Source organism: Prenolepis imparis, unplaced genomic scaffold, assembly GCF_030444845.1.
Source record: "Prenolepis imparis isolate NDT839.2.m4 unplaced genomic scaffold, iyPreImpa1.0 SCAF_13, whole genome shotgun sequence".
In the NCBI taxonomy this organism is placed as follows: Eukaryota; Metazoa; Arthropoda; class Insecta; order Hymenoptera; family Formicidae; genus Prenolepis; species Prenolepis imparis.
In genome coordinates, this window is record NW_028141171.1 from 5,824,871 (window position 1) to 5,844,679 (window position 19,809).

At 32.6% G+C, this 19,809-nt stretch overlaps 1 protein-coding gene and 1 long non-coding RNA gene across 9 annotated transcripts in view; one reads left to right on the plus strand and one right to left on the minus strand.

Annotated features, from left to right (window-relative positions):
- Nucleotides 1-19,809, minus strand: part of LOC145944708 (uncharacterized) — a 189,807-nt gene that overhangs the window by 146,317 nt on the left and 23,681 nt on the right. The window contains exon 2 of the long non-coding RNA XR_014426729.1: nucleotides 19,768-19,796. This is a non-coding gene — a long non-coding RNA (uncharacterized LOC145944708). The remainder of the gene's footprint in view (nucleotides 1-19,767; nucleotides 19,797-19,809) is intronic.
- The window catches only part of LOC145944705 (uncharacterized), a 171,760-nt gene that overhangs the window by 129,841 nt on the left and 22,110 nt on the right, over nucleotides 1-19,809 (plus strand). For all 8 annotated transcript variants that reach the window (XM_083053247.1, XM_083053243.1, XM_083053244.1 and 5 more), the window contains 2 exons: nucleotides 1,593-1,671; nucleotides 19,666-19,683. In XM_083053247.1, the coding sequence (XP_082909373.1) occupies nucleotides 1,593-1,671; nucleotides 19,666-19,683 (97 nt within the window). The remainder of the gene's footprint in view (nucleotides 1-1,592; nucleotides 1,672-19,665; nucleotides 19,684-19,809) is intronic.

Consider the following 19,809-nt stretch of genomic DNA (forward strand, 5'->3'; position numbering starts at 1 on the left):
TTCCATCAAATTGGAGCTGTTCCTTCTCCTTTATATTAGTTTTTCTTTGTTTTATCGCTTCTCTTGCTTTTTCTACCCTTTTTTTTTGCGTTTTCTCTCTTACCTTCTTGACACTTCTTTCCTTATCAGTTCTGTCGTTCCATCTTCCTGCCTCCGGCAAGTATTTCAGCCATTATCTCCGTTCTTTGATATGCTATTTTTTTCTTGCTTTGATATCCTTAACCTTGATTTCGTACTTGATATCGTTACTCCGAAAGGATTATCGCGGTTTCTTCATCATGCGATTGTCTAATCAATCATAAATCATTTTAATTCTTTATCTCTCTTGTGCGCGAAACGGTTCCCTTCACTGCGTTTGCCATAGTATGTATAATTACTTATACAGCTCTCTCTAAAGACTAATGACTCTGTACAGGGTTCGCGAGTTACAATCTACGTATTTATCACGCTGCCAACATTCGAAGAAATACATATGTAATCGCGAGTCGCCATAGAATAGCGTACCGATCAATATCGTTGCACACCTGTTGCACGACTTTTGAATCGCTCTGTATGATGAATACGGTGGTTCTCCCCTTCCCTTTTCCCCTCGTTTCAGTTACCGACGAAACCTAGAAGAATGAGAAATCCTTGTCGCTTGATCGCCCGCCGACGACGCGGCGCATTCATTATCAATCTCGCTACGGGCCGACTCAAAGGCAGCGAAATTAATAACTGTTTGCGGAAACGCTGAGCGGAAACTTCGCGCTTCGTCGTCGTCTTCGTTTTATTAATCCGCGTAAGCCGTCGGGAGACTGCGAGACGGTGCAGCGCAACGATGAAAGCGCACTTTGCGCTTGTATTATATGTATATACCTGAGCGTGTTTGCGAAACGATTTTCCGCGTCATTTGCCGCCCAATTATTCTTTATGATATTCGTTTATTTTGCAAGTGATATAAACGTCGATATATATTCACGGGAATAATAAATTTTAACGAGATATTGATGAAAAAACGGATGCGATGGATGAACATCCATTCTGATAAAATTTTAAAAAATTTTCCCACCATTTTTCATTAATAGTTTACTTTCCAGACTGTAAATTTGAAATAGACTCTAGTTTCTTCTTAATTATAAAGTATCATTTAATTTAAAAGTTCTAATGATTGTCTCAATTCTTATAGATTAATGTAAAATAAATGCGTATATACAATATGTATATATACATATGTTATTTCGATTTTTTATGGTGAGGTGCTATAACTTAGTTTTGAAGCTTTAAAAATATTCACGAACTGATTATTAAACTACAGTGTTTATTTAGTAATCGCATTTAAAATTCGCACTCTCTATTTGTTGATTAATTCTCATATTCTCAAATCTGCTAGAACACATGCATATTAAATACATATTAAATTCATATTCATCACAAAATAGCTTCTTTTGTTCATTACTTTCCGAAAAATCGACGATTTGGGTGGTGTATTAAAATTAATGAGCGATAGTGTATATATAAATATATTTTATCAAACATATTAATCAAACATTTGATATCTTTTGCACTTTATTTTTAATATATCTATTTAATATATAATAACTGTTTTTTTACAGATGTAAACATGGTAGCCGAGCCAAAGCCTCACCAAACTGGACGCAAGCGACAAAATGTCTCCAAAACTGGCAACGACTGGTAAGTTTTTACATTTTATGTATTTTATATGTTCTTCGAATGAAATTCCATATCTGATGAGATGATGCAAATGCATTTATTTTTAATATAATTTTAATGACGTGATTAATCGCGTTCGTCTTTCTCTATCCATTGCATATCGAGAGATTACGTTTCTTTGCAAAGAAATTGAGGTTTCGAGCCAGGTTTGACCCGGCAGTAGATTCATTATACGTGTATGGCATTATATGTGTAACACCTGGCATTCTACGAAACTTTCTCACGTATTTGTACAAATTTATCAACAATCTACTTTAAGTAGATCCTGGTGTTCTTTGGCACGTAGTTGCATCATCTCATCTTATCTGCTCGATTTTTCCTAGCGCGGAGCGTATAAATCTTCGAGTGAGTGGAGTCTCATTCAAAGAACCGCTTTATCCTAGCTTTAAGGTGCCGACGAACCCTAAACTCGATGTATAAACCCGAAAGCGCCGAGAACGTATTTTACGCGCGGAACGTGACCGCGAATTCACGAGCGGTCGCAATATTTGCGGAGGCTAACTTGCACAAGACACACACGTGGAATAAAAAAACCTTAATTGCACGCATAAAGGACGCTTGTCTTGATGAGCAAATCTGACGATGCGACGAAGTAATGATCTATATGAGCTATTGAAGGAAGTGTCAAATTATGTATTCAAAAATACAGAAAATATCTGAGCCGCCATAGGAATAAATAAATTAATTAAAAAATATCCTAATATCAGCAAGATGAAAACTATTATTGTAGATTTCTAAAATTAACGACATACATTATATATTACGAAAGATCATACATAATATAAATATAAATTATGAGAAAATCTTATCCTTCGCATGTACATATATATTGGAACTTTTTAGTCTCATGTATATACATATAACTGACCGTTGAAATATTAATAGGATCACGAAAAAAGCGTGTTTTATTTCACGTTTTGATTAAGAATTTAATTGCGGCGATGCTTCTAGTAATCTGGCTCAGTGCTCGAAACAGGAAGTTATTCGTTGCGAGAAAAAAGAGAATGGCGGAGACATTTTGCAGCAGCTGATGCATTATCCACGACAGATAGCGTCGTGGCACAAACGTCGATACGAAACGTCTTTTCACAAACTAAATCGTGTCTTTTCCTTTTTCTCCCTTTGCTAGCTCTTCGCTCTCTTGTTTCTCTTTGTCGCTTCTTTTTAACGAGAAAAAAAAAACAAAGAGGATTTGACGACTTTCCGAGTATGTCAATTTAATCGATGCCAATTTTTTATCGTCCTCAACTTGTGCACTTTTAATGTTGAATTTTATAAAGATTATAAGAGAACATATTGACAAAATGACACAAATTAAAATTTCAACTCACAATTAAATAAAATTATTTCTATTTCTTATTAATTAAAAGTAGTATTTAATAAAATTTTTGATAAATAAAAATGTACTCTAATTTTTCGAAGACTGTATTAAGAACAAAGTGGAAAAGATAATTAACAACAGATACGGTAAACCGCGACATTAGAATTAGTACATAAACAACTAAAATATTCAATTATCTTGAAATTAATTTTCGTGCAAACTTTAGATATAACTAAACCTGAAACTGTTTCACAGATTAGCTAAACTTTGTTTTACACGGTAGTAAACGGTATGTAAGCATATACGTGGAATAAAGGTGAATAACTTGAATGAAATTGTATATACATCTCAAATTAAAATTAATCGAGATTCTGTTTTTGAATATTATATAATTACATTATATTTAGTAGAAAAAATAGTTTTCATATAGAGAAAACCATATACATATAACAAATATTTTCATATTTAAAAAAAAAATTTAAGTTACCTAAGAATTTCTTTTTTGCAATAAATAGAAGAATTTGTATGATTTTGTCTTCTCTCTCAAGCTAGATTGATAGTCTGATAAAGTTAAAAAAAAAAAAAAAAACTGCCATTAGTATCCAATTGAGAAAAGCCAGTAAATATCAAAACAATATAAAAAAAAATATACTATACAGACATATGTACATTATAGATGTAAAAAAAATTCTTATCTGGTATATATTCTTGTAAACGTGGAAAAAGCTTTATGTGGGATAACGTAGACTCGTCTATCTTATACATACATGCATTCAAAGATAAACTACCGTTCACGATCGAATCAAATTTTGGAACGTAAAGTCACACGTGCGCGAATACGACAGAAAAACATGACATCTCACGCGAGAACGTGTAATATCTGTACGTGGATTTTCCGGATCCTTCGCTTGTCGTCCTTTTAATGCAGCTGTCAATCCCCTCATCCTGACCAGAAATTCGACCTGTGTGCGACCTTCTCGCCGAAAAATGTCATGCGTCATAAACCACTTTTAATGAAAAAAAAATTGCTTTCTAGGTTTGTTTTAATTACTTTTTAAAATTATTTTTATTATACAGAGTAGCCTCTCTTTTCTCTTCGAAAATGGTGTAAATAAACAAAAATTGTTTTTCAAATAAATATATATAAAATATTTCAAAATTTTATCCTAGCATATTCTGTACGTATATATAAAAGCAGTGAATATTTATGATTAATTTTTATAATGATATTAAAATAGAATGAATCTTAAATGAACGACGCTATGCAAAAGTAAACTGACTCGCAAAACTAAAAAATATCAATTGCACGCATACGTGGATCGACAAGTTAAAAGCACTGAATTAAAGGGACGATTGAAATAACATTCAAAACTGCATGCTATCCAAGAACGAAAATATCAATTTACTTTTAACAAACAAGTCATTTAGTTGCACACGCGAAAGGCAATCACGATTCTCATATTCATGATCATTTATTTTAAAATATTATTACGAATTTTCGATATTTGAACTATTTTGATAAATGTTCGTATTTTGAATTCTTACATCTACATCTTTTGTGTTATTGTTATTTTTCACAAAACTGTTTTAAAGCAGAGTTGTTATAAAATAATATTTATAATAAATTTTTACAAGAAAATATTAATATTTTAAAACATAATCAATCACAGACATATCACACACCTCTCATATTTTAAGAGGATACATGTAGCCGTCATGTGTTTTTGACGGCTTAACTTTTCATCTTAATTTATGCAAAAATATTACTTGGTGTGAGTTAATTCATTTTCTAAGTAAAATAATATTTGACGAGCTAAATCAGTTTCTCGCTTAGCATAGCCACCGATAACGCGTCAGCATCTTTTTCTCCATTTATTTCTATTTATTAAGTTTAATTTAATTATGAATTCGCTCGGACACGTTTATTTAAACGAAGACGTGTGTGTGAATAAACGCAGGTGTACGTATAGCGCCAATGTCGATAATCCGCCGGGTCGGCAAAGCCGCGAAAAATATTCTACTGGCGTTTCCGGGATTCGCGCGAGGTATTCGGGACAATTTCAGGATATCCGCGGGATTCCCAGCTATCCCTGTGCCTTCCCGGGGTTCCCGGCGTACGTGTTACGGAAGCAAACAGGTCGCTTAACAAGCCGGAAGAACAATAAAAATGCGTCACCTCATTAACCGCTCCCAATTAGTCGCGGAGCAGTGTCGCGCAGCGCTTAATGCGACGTATACCGGGTGTCTCACGGTTCGGGTGGTATTATAAACGTGAATTGTAATCCCTCCTTTCCTTTTTATCTTTTACTATCTTTACTATAATAATTAATAGGACTAATAATTTAATATTACACATTGCATAAATTAATTTCCTTTTTCAAATAATTATATTTTGTTAAAAGAAATATGTAGTATATTATAATAAAAGAAGGAAATTAATTGTTCTTTTTGAATCTATGCTCTATATACATATATTAAGATTAGAATAAATTGTAGATCTTTAAACTAAACGTTTAATTCTCTCCTGGATGGGAAAAGATGTATTTTGGATTAATTACTTAATAAGATATATAATGATAATTTAGAATCATGCAACAAATATTATCGAGAAGGAAATAAAAAATCAAATAAAAATATTCGAAAAATTGTATGGGGAATAGAAATATATTATTTTGCAAAATAAAATGTGCATACACACGAATTTTTGTATTTTGCGATTCGAAACACGCTGAGAGCCTTAAGCGAGATCTTTGAAACGGGCAGAAAAGCCAAATCCGACCTCGTCGAGACGGAAATCGCAGCGAAACGCGAATATCGCAGTTACGAGAATTACGCGTGAATTGTTCGGCTCGGTTTCGAGTGCGCTTCAGCACGCCATTCAAGCAGGATCGTCCGTTCATTGTCCGTCCGTTAATCCTCTTCCCACCCCCGTCGAGATCACGTGATTGCAGATTTTTAGCGAATCATGCGGCAAGCGTGAAAGTTTTAACAATCCATGTTTTTTTTTTTTTTCGTTTCTGCTAATTTGGTTGGTTACTTTTGTTTATCCCGCATACGTGATATGCACGTATCAGTTTTTTCCCCGACTCTTTGTTTATTTATTTATTATATTTTTACCTGAAATTTAAATTTTTCCATATTTTAAAATTATTAGTTTTTCTTTGTTTAACAGATGTATAAAAACAATCTATTGTGTGTTTACCGTAACTTCGAGAAATTTAACAATTGATATTTAAATTATATTGAGCCATATATTAAATACTTGCTAAAGAAATTAGAAAAGATGTTTGTTATTAAATTTGTTTGATCTTTTTTGTAATTTTTAGCTGCATAGAATTCAGAAAAGCTTTTAATGCTTCGGCAAATTATTACTTCTTAATTTAATTTTCTATACATGCAATATAATTAAAATTAATTATAATGTTAATAAATATTTTCGGTCATAACGAAAGCACTACTAATCAGATTATATATAATTAGGAAACATGTAAAGTGTTATACCGCAAAATTTAGATGAAGGAGTAGCATTATTTTTGCGGATGAAAATACAGCCTTAACATGTCCCTTTCCTCTCCCTTTCATCTACTTCGTGCGTTCATTTCCTGCGGTTTGTGTAAATTAGGTTTGCTCGTTGCAGCAGGGTGCATTTGTAACGTAGTGCATTTTGTTGAGCGAGACTTCCTCACGCGACTCGAAATAGTTTCGTGTGTTTATCAGACGAATGACCGGAATAATTACTTACAAATTAAAAGTGCGTGTTTTATTGAAGATATTACATTTTATTACATTTTATTTAATATTAATAAAATTGTTTTATTATCTTTGTTTTATTAAATCCGAAAATGTGTTGACGCTTACCGAAATTCATTATAAAAGTTTGGAATTTTTTAATTTTTAACCCTTCTAAATGTTCAAACTTTATACATTTTAAAACTGTTTCAAAATAGTTTAATTAAATAAAAAAAAAGATTAAATATCGTTTGTCTTTACGCGTTTTTGTAAATATTACATTTGAATTTTTAAATAATGAGATTGTTAAAAGTTTAAAAAATCTTACAATATGGATTACTAAGTACTTAAATATTTGAGATGGATTAAATAACTAAATTTTTAAATCTGGAAACGTGTGATACTAGTTTATGCTGACAATTGAGAAATTTAAAATCTAAAGTTCAAAATTTCAACAAAAAATACGTCTTAATTCGATTAATAGAATGAACTAAGAGAAAAGACAAGTGGACGACTTTTGAAATGGCCTGTAGACGTCGACTTGCCCTCGCCAACCCCTTTAACGCCGGACATAAATATTAATAAGCGAGCGGTGAAATTCACGCTTATCGCGCTACCGTGAAGATTTACATGAGATAACACGACTTTCCTTTTGCGGCATGCGCGCAGGTGTGTCATCGTGTAGGTGTATGCGTGTATGCATGTATGTGTTTCTAGCTTCAGAAAACATGTCAACATTTACATACAAGGCCGGATAAGCGAGTCACGGGGATCGTTTTGCAGCTACGCCGACTTCTATCGGGCTTGATATCTGCCGAGCTTTATTACGCCACCCTCGGAGAATAAATGATGAAGACAGACGAGGAGTTGGGGGTTATACTAAATGGTGCCGTGGGAGTGACATGGTGGTTGGCAGTGGGCAATATTTTCGCAAACCAATATGATTTTTATTTCTACAAAGAAAGGCTACCGCCTGTTTTTATCGTGTAAAGATATAGTTATTCTTATATTTTCTAATTTTCAAAGTTTTGCGATGCAATTTTTTTTACATCATTGAATTTTAACTTCCTCGATTTCATAGAGATCAGATTCATAACGTATCAAATCCTTCAATTTTGAAATCTTTATATTTTTGAAAGCTTACGAGCTGAAAGCCTCTTTTTCTCTTTAAATCCCAACATATTTGAATTCTTAAAAGATTGGCTTTTTAGAAATGGAATACTTTAAATTTCATGCTCTTCTATTTTTAAGCTTTGAAATTTTGCATGTCACATAAAAAAAAAACTATTTGATTTTTAAATTTCGAAAATGTAATTGGACTTTTAGCTTTCTGAATTTTAAAGTAGATAGAAATTACAATATACAAGGGAATATAATTTCATAGGCACATATAATAGAAGCTGAAGAATTTAATATTTAAAAGACTAAAATTTTTAAAATTAAAATGTGTAAAAAATTTTTTGTTAAGAAATTAACACACTGCATCAGAAAATGTCGGATACGGAGTATTTAAATATTAAATGAATTATTATGTAAATCTTTTATGAAACGATTCTTTTTGTACGTACATTATGTATGTATAATGATATATGAAATATGAGATAGTCCGTTATTTCCAACATTATTTATCAATAGACGCTTTGTCAATTGCTGATAATCTCGGCAGGTGAACGTGGTTACCGGTTGAATTTTCGTTCTAACGGAAGTGGCACAATTAAGGGAGTTTTGTCTCGGGGGGTGGCCAGAACCAAGTTCCGGAGTACCATTAGGTATATTAATGTGCTTCCCTAGTTTGGGTCGTTCCGGGGCCAAGCGCATTATACTCGCCCCGCGCTCGTTTACAGCCGATGCAATCGGCCAAACAACGCCGGTTATTGCCGAGATTAAATGTAATTCAAAAAATTTTATTCCGGTAATATTCCCTTATACGAAGTGTGGCGCTCGCATTTCTAGTGTTTCTAGCTTTTCGCAGTTATACAATTTTCACTCTATTTGGAATCGATTAATATTCTTTGTTTTATTTATAGACTTTCAGATATATGAATATTTAAACTCTTATCAAATATATTGAAATTTTGAATACTTTTTTTATTTCTTTGGAATTTTTAGTCCTCGGAAAAAATGGGCTATTATACTTAAATGTTAGTGTTCTGCAAGAATTTTTTAGCGCTACGTATTATGCAGAGTTATTATGACATAAATTCCTCAAAGAAGATGTTAATATAATAACATAAAATGCACTCATAAACCTACTTATAATATCTACATACAATATCTATGTAGGATATCTTTTTGTTTAAAGTATGAACAATTCTGCGTATCTCATTTTTGCATCATTTTCAATATTGTGTTTTTCTTTTATTATTATCAAAGAAAAATTGTCAGCTTTACATTTCTAAAAAAGTTTTTCTAATTATTTTTTATGCAGACATAAAGAGTTTCTCAATAAATATATACTTTAATATTAGATAAAACGTTTTTAAAACAAATATTACTATTATCTTTTCTTTGTTAATTAAATGTTTTAAAAATCTGAATGTGTCGTAAAAGTATATTTAATAGATTTTTAGACGTTATATCTTTTTATACAAGCGATTTAAAAGCGATTTTGTTTTTATACGCCACGTTTTCAGTGTGGAAAGAATTGATGTTGAGGTCGAGTCGAATCGATTCGGGACGCGAGGAAGAGTTCTTATTATTCTACGTCCGCGGAATATAAATCTGCATAGGAACACGCTCTCGCACGCGTGTGTGCGTGTCGACACTCGAAAATTATACTTGCAAACGCCGTAGGAGCGTAATTAACGTCGCTGGCACGCACCATTATCCTGCCGAGGTATCCGAGTATCCTGCCGGTATTATTGCGCGTTTTAAAAATTGTCGGCTAGTTTAAAGCGCAGTTGGATAGTTTTTTTACTTTGGCATTTAGGTATTTTTTTAAATGAACAATCTGCAAAGAAAAAGTTTCCTTTATGTATCATTTTCCTCTATATTCATGTTTTGAATCATTATAAAATCAATTACATTCATTTACATAGAAATTAATCGAATCGTAATTAAACGAATATCGATTTCGTGCTATAATCTTTTTATTGCTACAATGCTGTGCAATTGTTTGAACTTATAAAGTGTTGCTATATCGGCGAATTTTAAATATTTGTGACACAAAAGACATAATATTATTTTAGATAACTGATAATATAATAATAATTGGGAAAAGGGTTGTAAACGTCATTTTATATTGAGAGAAAGGATATGATAAAATTAGATAAGCTCAATCTAAACATTTCGTAAATCTGTAATATTACGACTAATTTGATGCATATAATAACAAATTATATTTTTTTTGTACACTTTAATTTCTTCTAGATTATTTTGTTTTATTTATTTCTTAGATTAAAATTATAGTTTTGAACGCGAGGATCTTTCTAATTTACTATGATTAATGTAGTCTAAAGGTGGTATTGGTATCGGTGAGCGAGAATTCGATAATATTATGTTACAGCAGGCAATATATCGCGCGTGTATGCGCGCATTTGAATGTGGTGCACGATAGTCCTTGGTATACCGCAAACCGCGACGTAACTCGGTAAACCCCCATCCTCTCTCTCGCCCACGTGTTAAACATTGATTACTGACATACGTATAGTTAATATACCAATGTAATTCACGTGAACGTTCGGAGCCGTTATACTTCCTCGTGAATATGAAACAGTTGTACATGGTGACCCAATTTAATCTCACCACGTAATTATCTTCAAAACTGAGAGTTACCGAAAAACATGCTTTAGATCAAAATTATGCTATTTCAAAGGGAAATATTTCGTCTTGCGCTCAATGTAACTTTGTTCTAGATGTATCGCTTTTCGAGATGCAAAGATAAATTTTTTTCTCTCTTTCTTTTTTTTTGGACTGGAACCATATATAATTTTTTTTATATGCATAAATCGATTTTTCTCGTTATATTCTCTGCGCATAAGGATATATGGAAAATATTTGTATTATACCGATGGTAACACACAGTCAGCAGCACTTGTCGGGATACGAAAAATGATAGTCGCGGAGTTGGAAATGAGATCTCCCAGGAAATGCTATTGTCTTACGCTAAGGTCCCTTATAATCCTTGTTAATAAATCCTCTTGTTAGACCTTTCCCAACCCTTTGTTCTATTCGTCATAATGAATCCACAGACCGTATAATACACCCGTATGCTCGTGTAAAAAGAGAATATTCAGAATACGTAATGTTTAATATATAATCCGCGTAGTTTATACTTCCTACTATATATTTTACTAGTGGAGAAATTTTATTACAATGCATCATATATATATATATACATCGCGATCCGTCAGTATCACCCAGTACGTTTCCGCAAATCCCCAAAGAGCCATCGGGCCATGAGAACAGGTACCGCGCGCGAAAGTAACGATGGAGCGAAAGAGTCATCCTCCCAAAAGAGACGGCGCGATCTCTGAAAGGCCGGATCGATCCTCTCCGCGCGCGAATGTCGCCGAAAGGGTGCGGACGACAAAGGGCGGACTCGTCCGCCGCTGGAAGAGGCAACAGGAATCGGGAGACGCGATGCGGCGCGGGCGCGATTCGCGCGAATATCGCCGTAGTCTGTTTTCGAGCTGAGTTCAGCGCGAACGTGATTTTCGAGCACTCAAGCGAAGTGGAGAATGGTGTCCGCAGCACGTGCCTGCGGGCTAATCCGCCATCGTCATTCCCGGCTGACTCCATTTCGCTGTACGTTCCGACGGTTCCGGCGGTTTAGCCGGGGAAATCGCGCGCGTTCTTTTTATTTCGCCAAGTGTTTTACTCTCTCCTCCAACTAATTCTCGATTGTATCCTCCTATCTCTTCCTGCAATTTCCGCAATATTGCTGAAATTTTTGACATATTAACGTTTTCATCTTGTAGAGCTTGCACGAGCTAGATACAATCGTATATCGCAACCCTCCTTTTTTTGGGGAGGAGAATTGTCAGTAGAGATATTATTGTATATGATGTTCTAGGATTATCATATTTTTGGAGAATGAGATTTTTTCTCTAAAAAGCGAGTTTTCTCAATTTAACATTAATAACACTATGAGTAATGAAATGAAAATAAGTAGTATCTTATCTGGTTTGTTTAATTTCACGCGGATTTTATTTTAAGAATATCTTAATATTAGTTTTTAATCTGAGAAATTTAGTCATCACAGATATATATTTAATGTTGAAAATCAAAAAGAGCTGCGAAAAAATGTTGAATAATCGTTAACAGAAGATCTAGAGCCTAAATTAATCCGAAAATACGAATCTCTCTCTCGAAATGAATCGACAAATATTAAAATCACCGTAATTGAAATTTAAAATCAAATATATATATATATCGAAAGTTAAAATTACACACGCGCGAGATCGCTCTTTTTTTCCGCTAAATAAAGACACGCGCATCCGTGAGTATACATAGCTGAAAGTGTTAAACGTCTGAATGAGAGCGAGAGAAACGCTCGCGGCGAGAGCCCGAGAGCGCGTTCGTCATATAAGCGCCGTACTTAATCAAGCGCGAATACTAAATCAGCGTTGGGAAAATTTCCGCGGCCAAGCCCGTCCGATCGAGTTCGTTTCACCGGGGTCCATTCAGCGCGTGTACTCATTCATTGTGTGTACGCGCTCTTCTCTCGGTAACCTTCGTCTCGTAACGGCGCGGTATACACACATAGAGAAGAGGGACCGCACAAACAAGAGAGACTGTGTCCGTCCGTCTCCCTTGTCGAAACATCGAAGAGCATATTTGTGAAGCAGTCGAGCGAGTTCTATCAACATTTCAGCATCGTTAGCATTCAATTACACGATTATTGAGGGTCTTGGCCACTGCTTACGATCGTCCCCTCTCGAGAGAGGATAAAAGGGAAAAGAGAGGGTGAAGGGAAAAAAGACACGCGAGAGGGTAACATCGTTGGGCTTTTTCTGATGTTGGTCGTGACTGATTATTGAAAAGCAACCCCTTGCACTCGATCGGACGTTCCTTCGCGCGCCTCGACAAAAAAATAATCAATATAAAATCAATAGGAAATAAAGCAAAGTAAAGAAAGTTGATTTTCCATCGTTTCGTTGTAATTGCAAAAATAGGAATATGTATATTTTATATAGCAAACATTTTAAATGACTTATATACTGACATTGCATTACTATAGGAGCAAACGCGAGATTATTTTATATTTAAATATAAATTTAATTTTTAATAATTCAGACTGGTTTTGATCGTATATGAGAACGCACTGTTTTTCGAACAACTTAGTTTGTTGAAAAATAGTGTATAAACATTCATGAAATGCTTATCTGCGTGTTGCATTCATATATTATGCGTGCGCGATAGCATGCATAAATGTATGCATAAATATAACTGGGCGCATTTTCCCTTTAAATAAATAAATCTTTATGTTTATTCGGATGAATTTTTCAAATATAGATATATCACATCAATGCAACTTCTTAAGACAATCACAGCAGAACAATTTAATTTAATGAAAAATAGCTTGCTTTTTATATTATTTAATTAGACGTTTGACCCAAAACAAATATCGCCTCCTATATATTGCGCGTCAGTTATTGCAAGACTGATATCAAAATGTAGTACCGGTCAACGGATTGCCGGAGCTTTTATTGAAATTCTTGAAGGGAGAACTCTGAAAAGAATTCCTTCCCCTTTCGGACCGAGTCATCCGGAACGTCACACCTCCGGAATGAGCTCGAAACGGTCTGTTCGGCGCTGCGTAATTTAGTAGACTGGGAAAATAAGCGGAATTTCGCAATCGGCAAAGATGCGGATATAAATAAAGCGTATTTATTCCAAGAATTCCGTGAGAGAGAAATTTGTAATATTATAACAAATAATATTAACTATGCTAAAATGCTCAGATAGAGATTTATAACTATATTATGTATGTGATAACTTTGCAAAAACGATAATTTTGTAATTTTAATTTTTTAATAGACATATTTAGAACAGATCAGCTGCATTAATAAGATTTCAATATATATATCCTCATTTTGATATTACAAATATTATACAATTTAATATTTAATTTAATGTTTGCCTCAAAAATCTCTGATATGATTAAATTGATATTAAATTAAGTAAATGTGTTCTATGTTTTTAAGAGAGAGAGATGGAAAATAATATATGATAATATATCATTCAATATTGCAGCAAATGAATATTATGAATAAGGAAATTGGTAAAAGATAACTAAAAAATTCAATTAGGGAGCAGTCCTTGCGATATGATCAGTTCGGATTCCTATTTCCGGTTTTGTGTCTCTTTGATCTCTCTTGTCTCTGTCATCCCTTGCCAAGATTTTTCTCGGCTATCCTTTTGTCGGTTCTCCGATAATGTTACGATAACGAGACAATGCCATCCTCAGAATGCGAAGATCAAGGAAGAATGCACATGAATTAACTTTAGAATTAATAAAAATAGACAAATTGCTAATTATACACGGACATGTGATTAAAAGAGTTAAGCTGTAAAAAATTTAATTGCAGCAAAAAATTTAATCGTGACACTAGAATTCTATAAATTTAATTTAGAAAATTGAATTTATATAAATATAAATTAAATTAAAAAAACTATTCTATGATATGAATTGCATTTTAAATTATGCACATATATATATGATCAATATATCTCATCTCGTATATTTTTATATACTACATTACGCAATATTATCACATTTACACTATATTATTACAACTAACTTTAATTATCAAAATAATAAAATTCTATATTTCGTTATTGTGTGTGATTATATATAATTATTATTATATTTCGATTTTACTCATATAATAATCCTTTATAAGTTCTAAAACTAATTCATATCAAGACTTTGATTTTATTCCATAATTATATTATCATTATCATCATCATCATCATCATTACTGTTGTCATTATCATCCTTACAATATCAATCTATGAATGGATCGAGGGTCACGATGTCATGGCCAAACAACGCGCGTTATGCGAAATTGAATATCGATTAATCGCCCTCTTGATTCACTAATGTTGCGTCGGAAGTTAATTAAGCTGTGGTAATTGCGATCTCTCTTGAGCGATATTCACTTGGCTTTCCACAAGTTATATCACTTTAACGCTATCGAATTGCGCCATTAATTTCTCGCATTACTTGAAATTAAAATTACCCTTTCAGCATTATTATTGTATGTGAATTTATATAGAAAAGAGGTATTTTTTATCTGTTTTTTAAAGACTAAATAATCTTTATATTGTCCTATTATTATACTAAAAAGATTTAAATTAACTTTTTATGTATATATCTTTTATGTGTATATATATATATATATATATATATATATATATATATATATATATATTATACATATATATATATATATATAATATATATAATTTTTATAGAGATTCTGAGATTAAATATAATTATTAAACAATATCTTATTATTACACATATAAAATTCTGTAAGACTTGTAAGTTCAATGTATAATATACAAAGAGTCAACACATATGTAACAATTTTATATGTAATAATTTCATAATTTCGTCGATTTCTTCAATTCAAAATAAAAAAAATTGACGCGCCCGGTCTCGCGATCTCGTTTATCGCCATTGAATTTTCCCGATCTTTTTTCCTTCTGGCTTTCTCTCCGACTTCCGCCATTGTTCTTCGCGGTCGGCGTCGCGGCGCCTTTCATCGACGCTCTTTTGTTCGCTCGCCAATAACGCTACGATAACGAGTCAATCGTATCATGGAGAATCGAAAGGTGTCAGCTTTGACTGCTTCAACGGGAATTGCATCGTTGGAAATCGAGGAATCGATAGGTAAACCGCTTTCCCTCCCTTTTCTTCTCTTATGCGTATCGTAAATAATTTTATGTAATTAATTACAAATATTTAAGATTCAAGTTCTTTCAAGAGAGAATTTAAAAATAGAAGAACGCATTATATTAAAATACTATTGAAAATTTAATGCAACGATAGTTGCTAATATATTTTTTAGAATATTTAAACACGATAATTAATCTTGTACAGTCGAGAAAATTATATTTACATTAATCGTTATATTTATATTAACTTCTTTATATTAACTTCTGTGTTGTTTTATATTACTCGATCATTACTTTTACACGTTTACTTTTTTTTCAGCTTCAACTTGGCTTAATTTCGAATTCGGAACCAATTTAGAATTAATCCAGTAAACACACTGGAATCCTATTCAAATATAAAACGCATGCGGAGCTTTTTTTGCCAAAGAAAATATTTATTTAAACAAATTCGTATATGAAAGAGAGTGTGTACAGGTACACACATGTGTGAGTATGCGTCCGTTTTCTGCGTTCATAATCTCTCGGGAATATTTAGTTCGCCGCAAATACGCTTTCCGTTGTCAACTGGCGCTACGACTAACATGAATAGTGTAAATAACGGTGATAATTTCGGCGGGAGAAATTAGCGAACGGGAGAGAAGGCAGAGAGGCAGAAAAGTAGAGTTCGCACAAATGGCTACCATAAAAACGTACTGATGGTTTAACGGTTTTATTCGCAAAAATATGCATACTTTATCGGCCCGCATTTCCTTTTCCCTTCCTGACCTCCTCTTTCCGATGCGCGAATCATGCGTTGTAAATAATTCCTGTAATAAATGCAATTTGTGCGGATACGCACCACTGATAATTGTTACGAAGGCGCGCATCGCATTAATAATCATAATAATGACAATAACAATAGCAATCTCCGAGCGCAGAGCTCGTGCAACACTGTATACGACTGTTAACGAATTAATTTTTTTTAAATAGCGGCGGTATATGACTTTGAAATATGCGGCTTAAATGAGATACACTGAAATGCAAGTATCAACATATAAATATTAGAAGAAAGTAGCAACATGAAAATATTAAATAAATTATCGAGTTAAATAATGGAATATAAATGTGTGTCAATAAATTAAGTATATTAAAAGCAGAACTTATATTTTAAAGTACTCCTGAAATGAAATAATGAACTGCAAATTAGCAAATATAATCAACGGACTAATATAACAGGGGGGGAAAAAAAAAAAAAAAAAAAACAGAAAAGGAGTATGAAATAAAATAACTTTTAATAAATATAAAAGAAATAAAATAACTTTTTTATTTTTTTATACTTATGCAATTTCTGTAACTATATTGTCACTTGGATTTTTATTTGTACTTTCTTAGACTTTTCCTCTCTCTCTCTCTCTCTCTCTTTCTCTCTCTTCCTATTATTATAAAATTTAATTTATTCTAACTGATTTTTCTTGTCATTTTTATATTTTTATTTCGCATTATTGGTGATTTATTTCGCGATTTCCCATGCATGTTTAAACAGATTTCAAACTATTGTCGCTGACATGTAATATTTACTAAATTCGTCAAACACTAAACGGTTTAATAAAAATGAAACGAGAGCAGATGTCGGTACGTGATCGACGAAAAGTTGCTGGCCTACAATGAATAACTGAATAAATAAAAAAAAACGGAGAGAATGTCAAACTATAGACATTTTAAATAACAATGGGCGGGTGTCCGACATCCTAATTGCGGCGCCATTTTTCGATACATGCGACCGTTTAGGACGATGTCCTTTTCATTCTGCAGCACGCGTGTGTTTCGGACGTGTCCTCCGCTTTTCGATTTTCGTGCGTGATCGATTTTCGGCCATTCCGCCAACTATTTTCCCGATGTGACGCGCCGTGAAAGCGTTCAGTGACAAACGTCCTCCACGCATTTCACTAGAATCGCGGTTCGTAAAAGGCCGCGTAATTATTCCTTCATATTTTTTTATTTCTTCTCCTTTTTTTAATTAGATTATGGGAAAGCGCGTCGAAAAATAAATGTACGTATAAGTTAAACTGTATTTCTCTCTTGTGCCAAAAAATAAAAATAGAAAATCGGGCATGTTTTGCATACATGCATGTCGTAATTAATTGTTTCTCATATGTATAAAATATAATTGTCTGTCATATATAAAATATAAGATATATTTAAAAATATAGGAATTAGTAATGAAGAATTATATATCCGTGATGAATATTTCAATATTTATATCCTCCAATAATTCATTATTTAGAAATACATTACATATTCTCGTATTTGATCAGTTGATATAAAATTTTTATTTTTATGATTATTATTGGTTAATTTTATTTTAACTTGTAATATGTATAGACAAATTTAACATCTTTTTTATTCGTTTTCCTGTGAAATTTATTCGTCTTCTGTTTCCTGTGCTTTTCTCTCTCGCTACTTAACATTACGTTATCAGGCGGAAGGATTACCTTGTAATATATTTGAGCAGTTAAAGGAAGACGTAGGTAAATCGGCAAAATATCGCGGATAGAATGAGAAACCATAATAAAATAGGATCACTGAAAATACATACAGAATGGGACACATGAAATTTTATGCGTTTCACATCTTCTTTTGGTCATTTAAAATTATTAACCGTCGCATTTAAATATTTTAACAAAATTAAAAGGGGGAAATATTACAATATTGTTCTCTCAATTAATTGCAAAATTAATATTGGAATTGTTAGGTCGTTGAAAAAAATCTTCATTTCGGAAACAGTGGCAAATCTGCGTATCGCCATATTGACATTGCGATCGAAGTAATTGGCAATTTCCCGTTAAAACGCACCCATTTTATCAGTGTTTCGCAGTGGAAAGTTCGCCGCTTAGTCCTTTTTGCCACGAGAAATCGCACGTTTAAACTGCAGCTAATGGAGCATTTATTGACCGAAACGCTTCTCGTAGGACGAATTCGATTAAAGTTCGACGCGATTCGATTACCAGGAGATTCGTTTTGCCGACTCTCCGTGGGCACCATGTCTGAAAATCTTTGGAACGTCTGTCGGAAAATCTCGCAAATTCGAGCGGATATACATTCATATATTATCGTAGAAATTTAATTTATAACCCCTCCAGCGTATATAAAATCGATTATTACAGAAATGCTGCAGATTGTACCTAAAGTTTTTTTTTTTGTAAAATAGTACATTTTCTACACACACAACAAAAATGGAAAAAGTGACAGGGATATTACAAAGCGACTAATATTTTCTATTTTTATTTGGATTTCGATTTTTTCTCTTTTTTTTACAAAAAGGTAACGTTTTATAAAAAGGCCAAATTGTTTATAAAAGAGTTGATTTTTTACAAAAAACTTGCAACATGTGCATATAAATCACAAAAAAATCTGCGACATATATATATATATATATTATCGAACAAACGCTAAAAAACGATTATTATATTAAATAAATTTATCTTTTATTCTCATTTTAATGATATTCTAACTTTAATAAATTATGGAACTTTAAAGCTAACATTATTTGCTTGTTTATTTATTTTTCAATACCATATAATTTAATAGATAAATAAATTAAATCACAAAACTGAGAAGGAGAATTCATATCATAAACATAATATTAAACATTATTTCTCTTTTGGAGAACCCTGTTAGTTCAAATTACACGCTCTGGTAATCGTCAATCGATTCGGATCGCGATATATATGTATATACATATATTATATATCTACAGAATAACATTTTCGAATATTTTAGTCGATGTGAATTTGTGAATGTTTTTCACGCCTATATTTCGCCGTTTAAATTGCGTGATTGTTATTAAATAATATTATATCAATTTAATTGTCACATGCACTCAAAATAATACAAAACCTGCGGCGTAAAGCGATGCCTCATCATATGTATAATATATAATGTCGATGGTTGAATTAAATTGCTGCATTTTTAATGAACTCTGATTAAGAAAACAGTATGTATTACGTTAATAATAATTTTAATATTTTCATATTGTTGATTATTTGTCTAATATAAATTGCATTTATTATATGTTTCAGGGACTACTACTATGACAGGTGAATATCTCGAACTTTACTCCAATGCAGGTATTATATTATATAATTCATGTCATAATATTAATTTACCTTAATTGAACTCACCCATCGAGGTTGAAAACAGACACCACGATCTGAAACATAAAT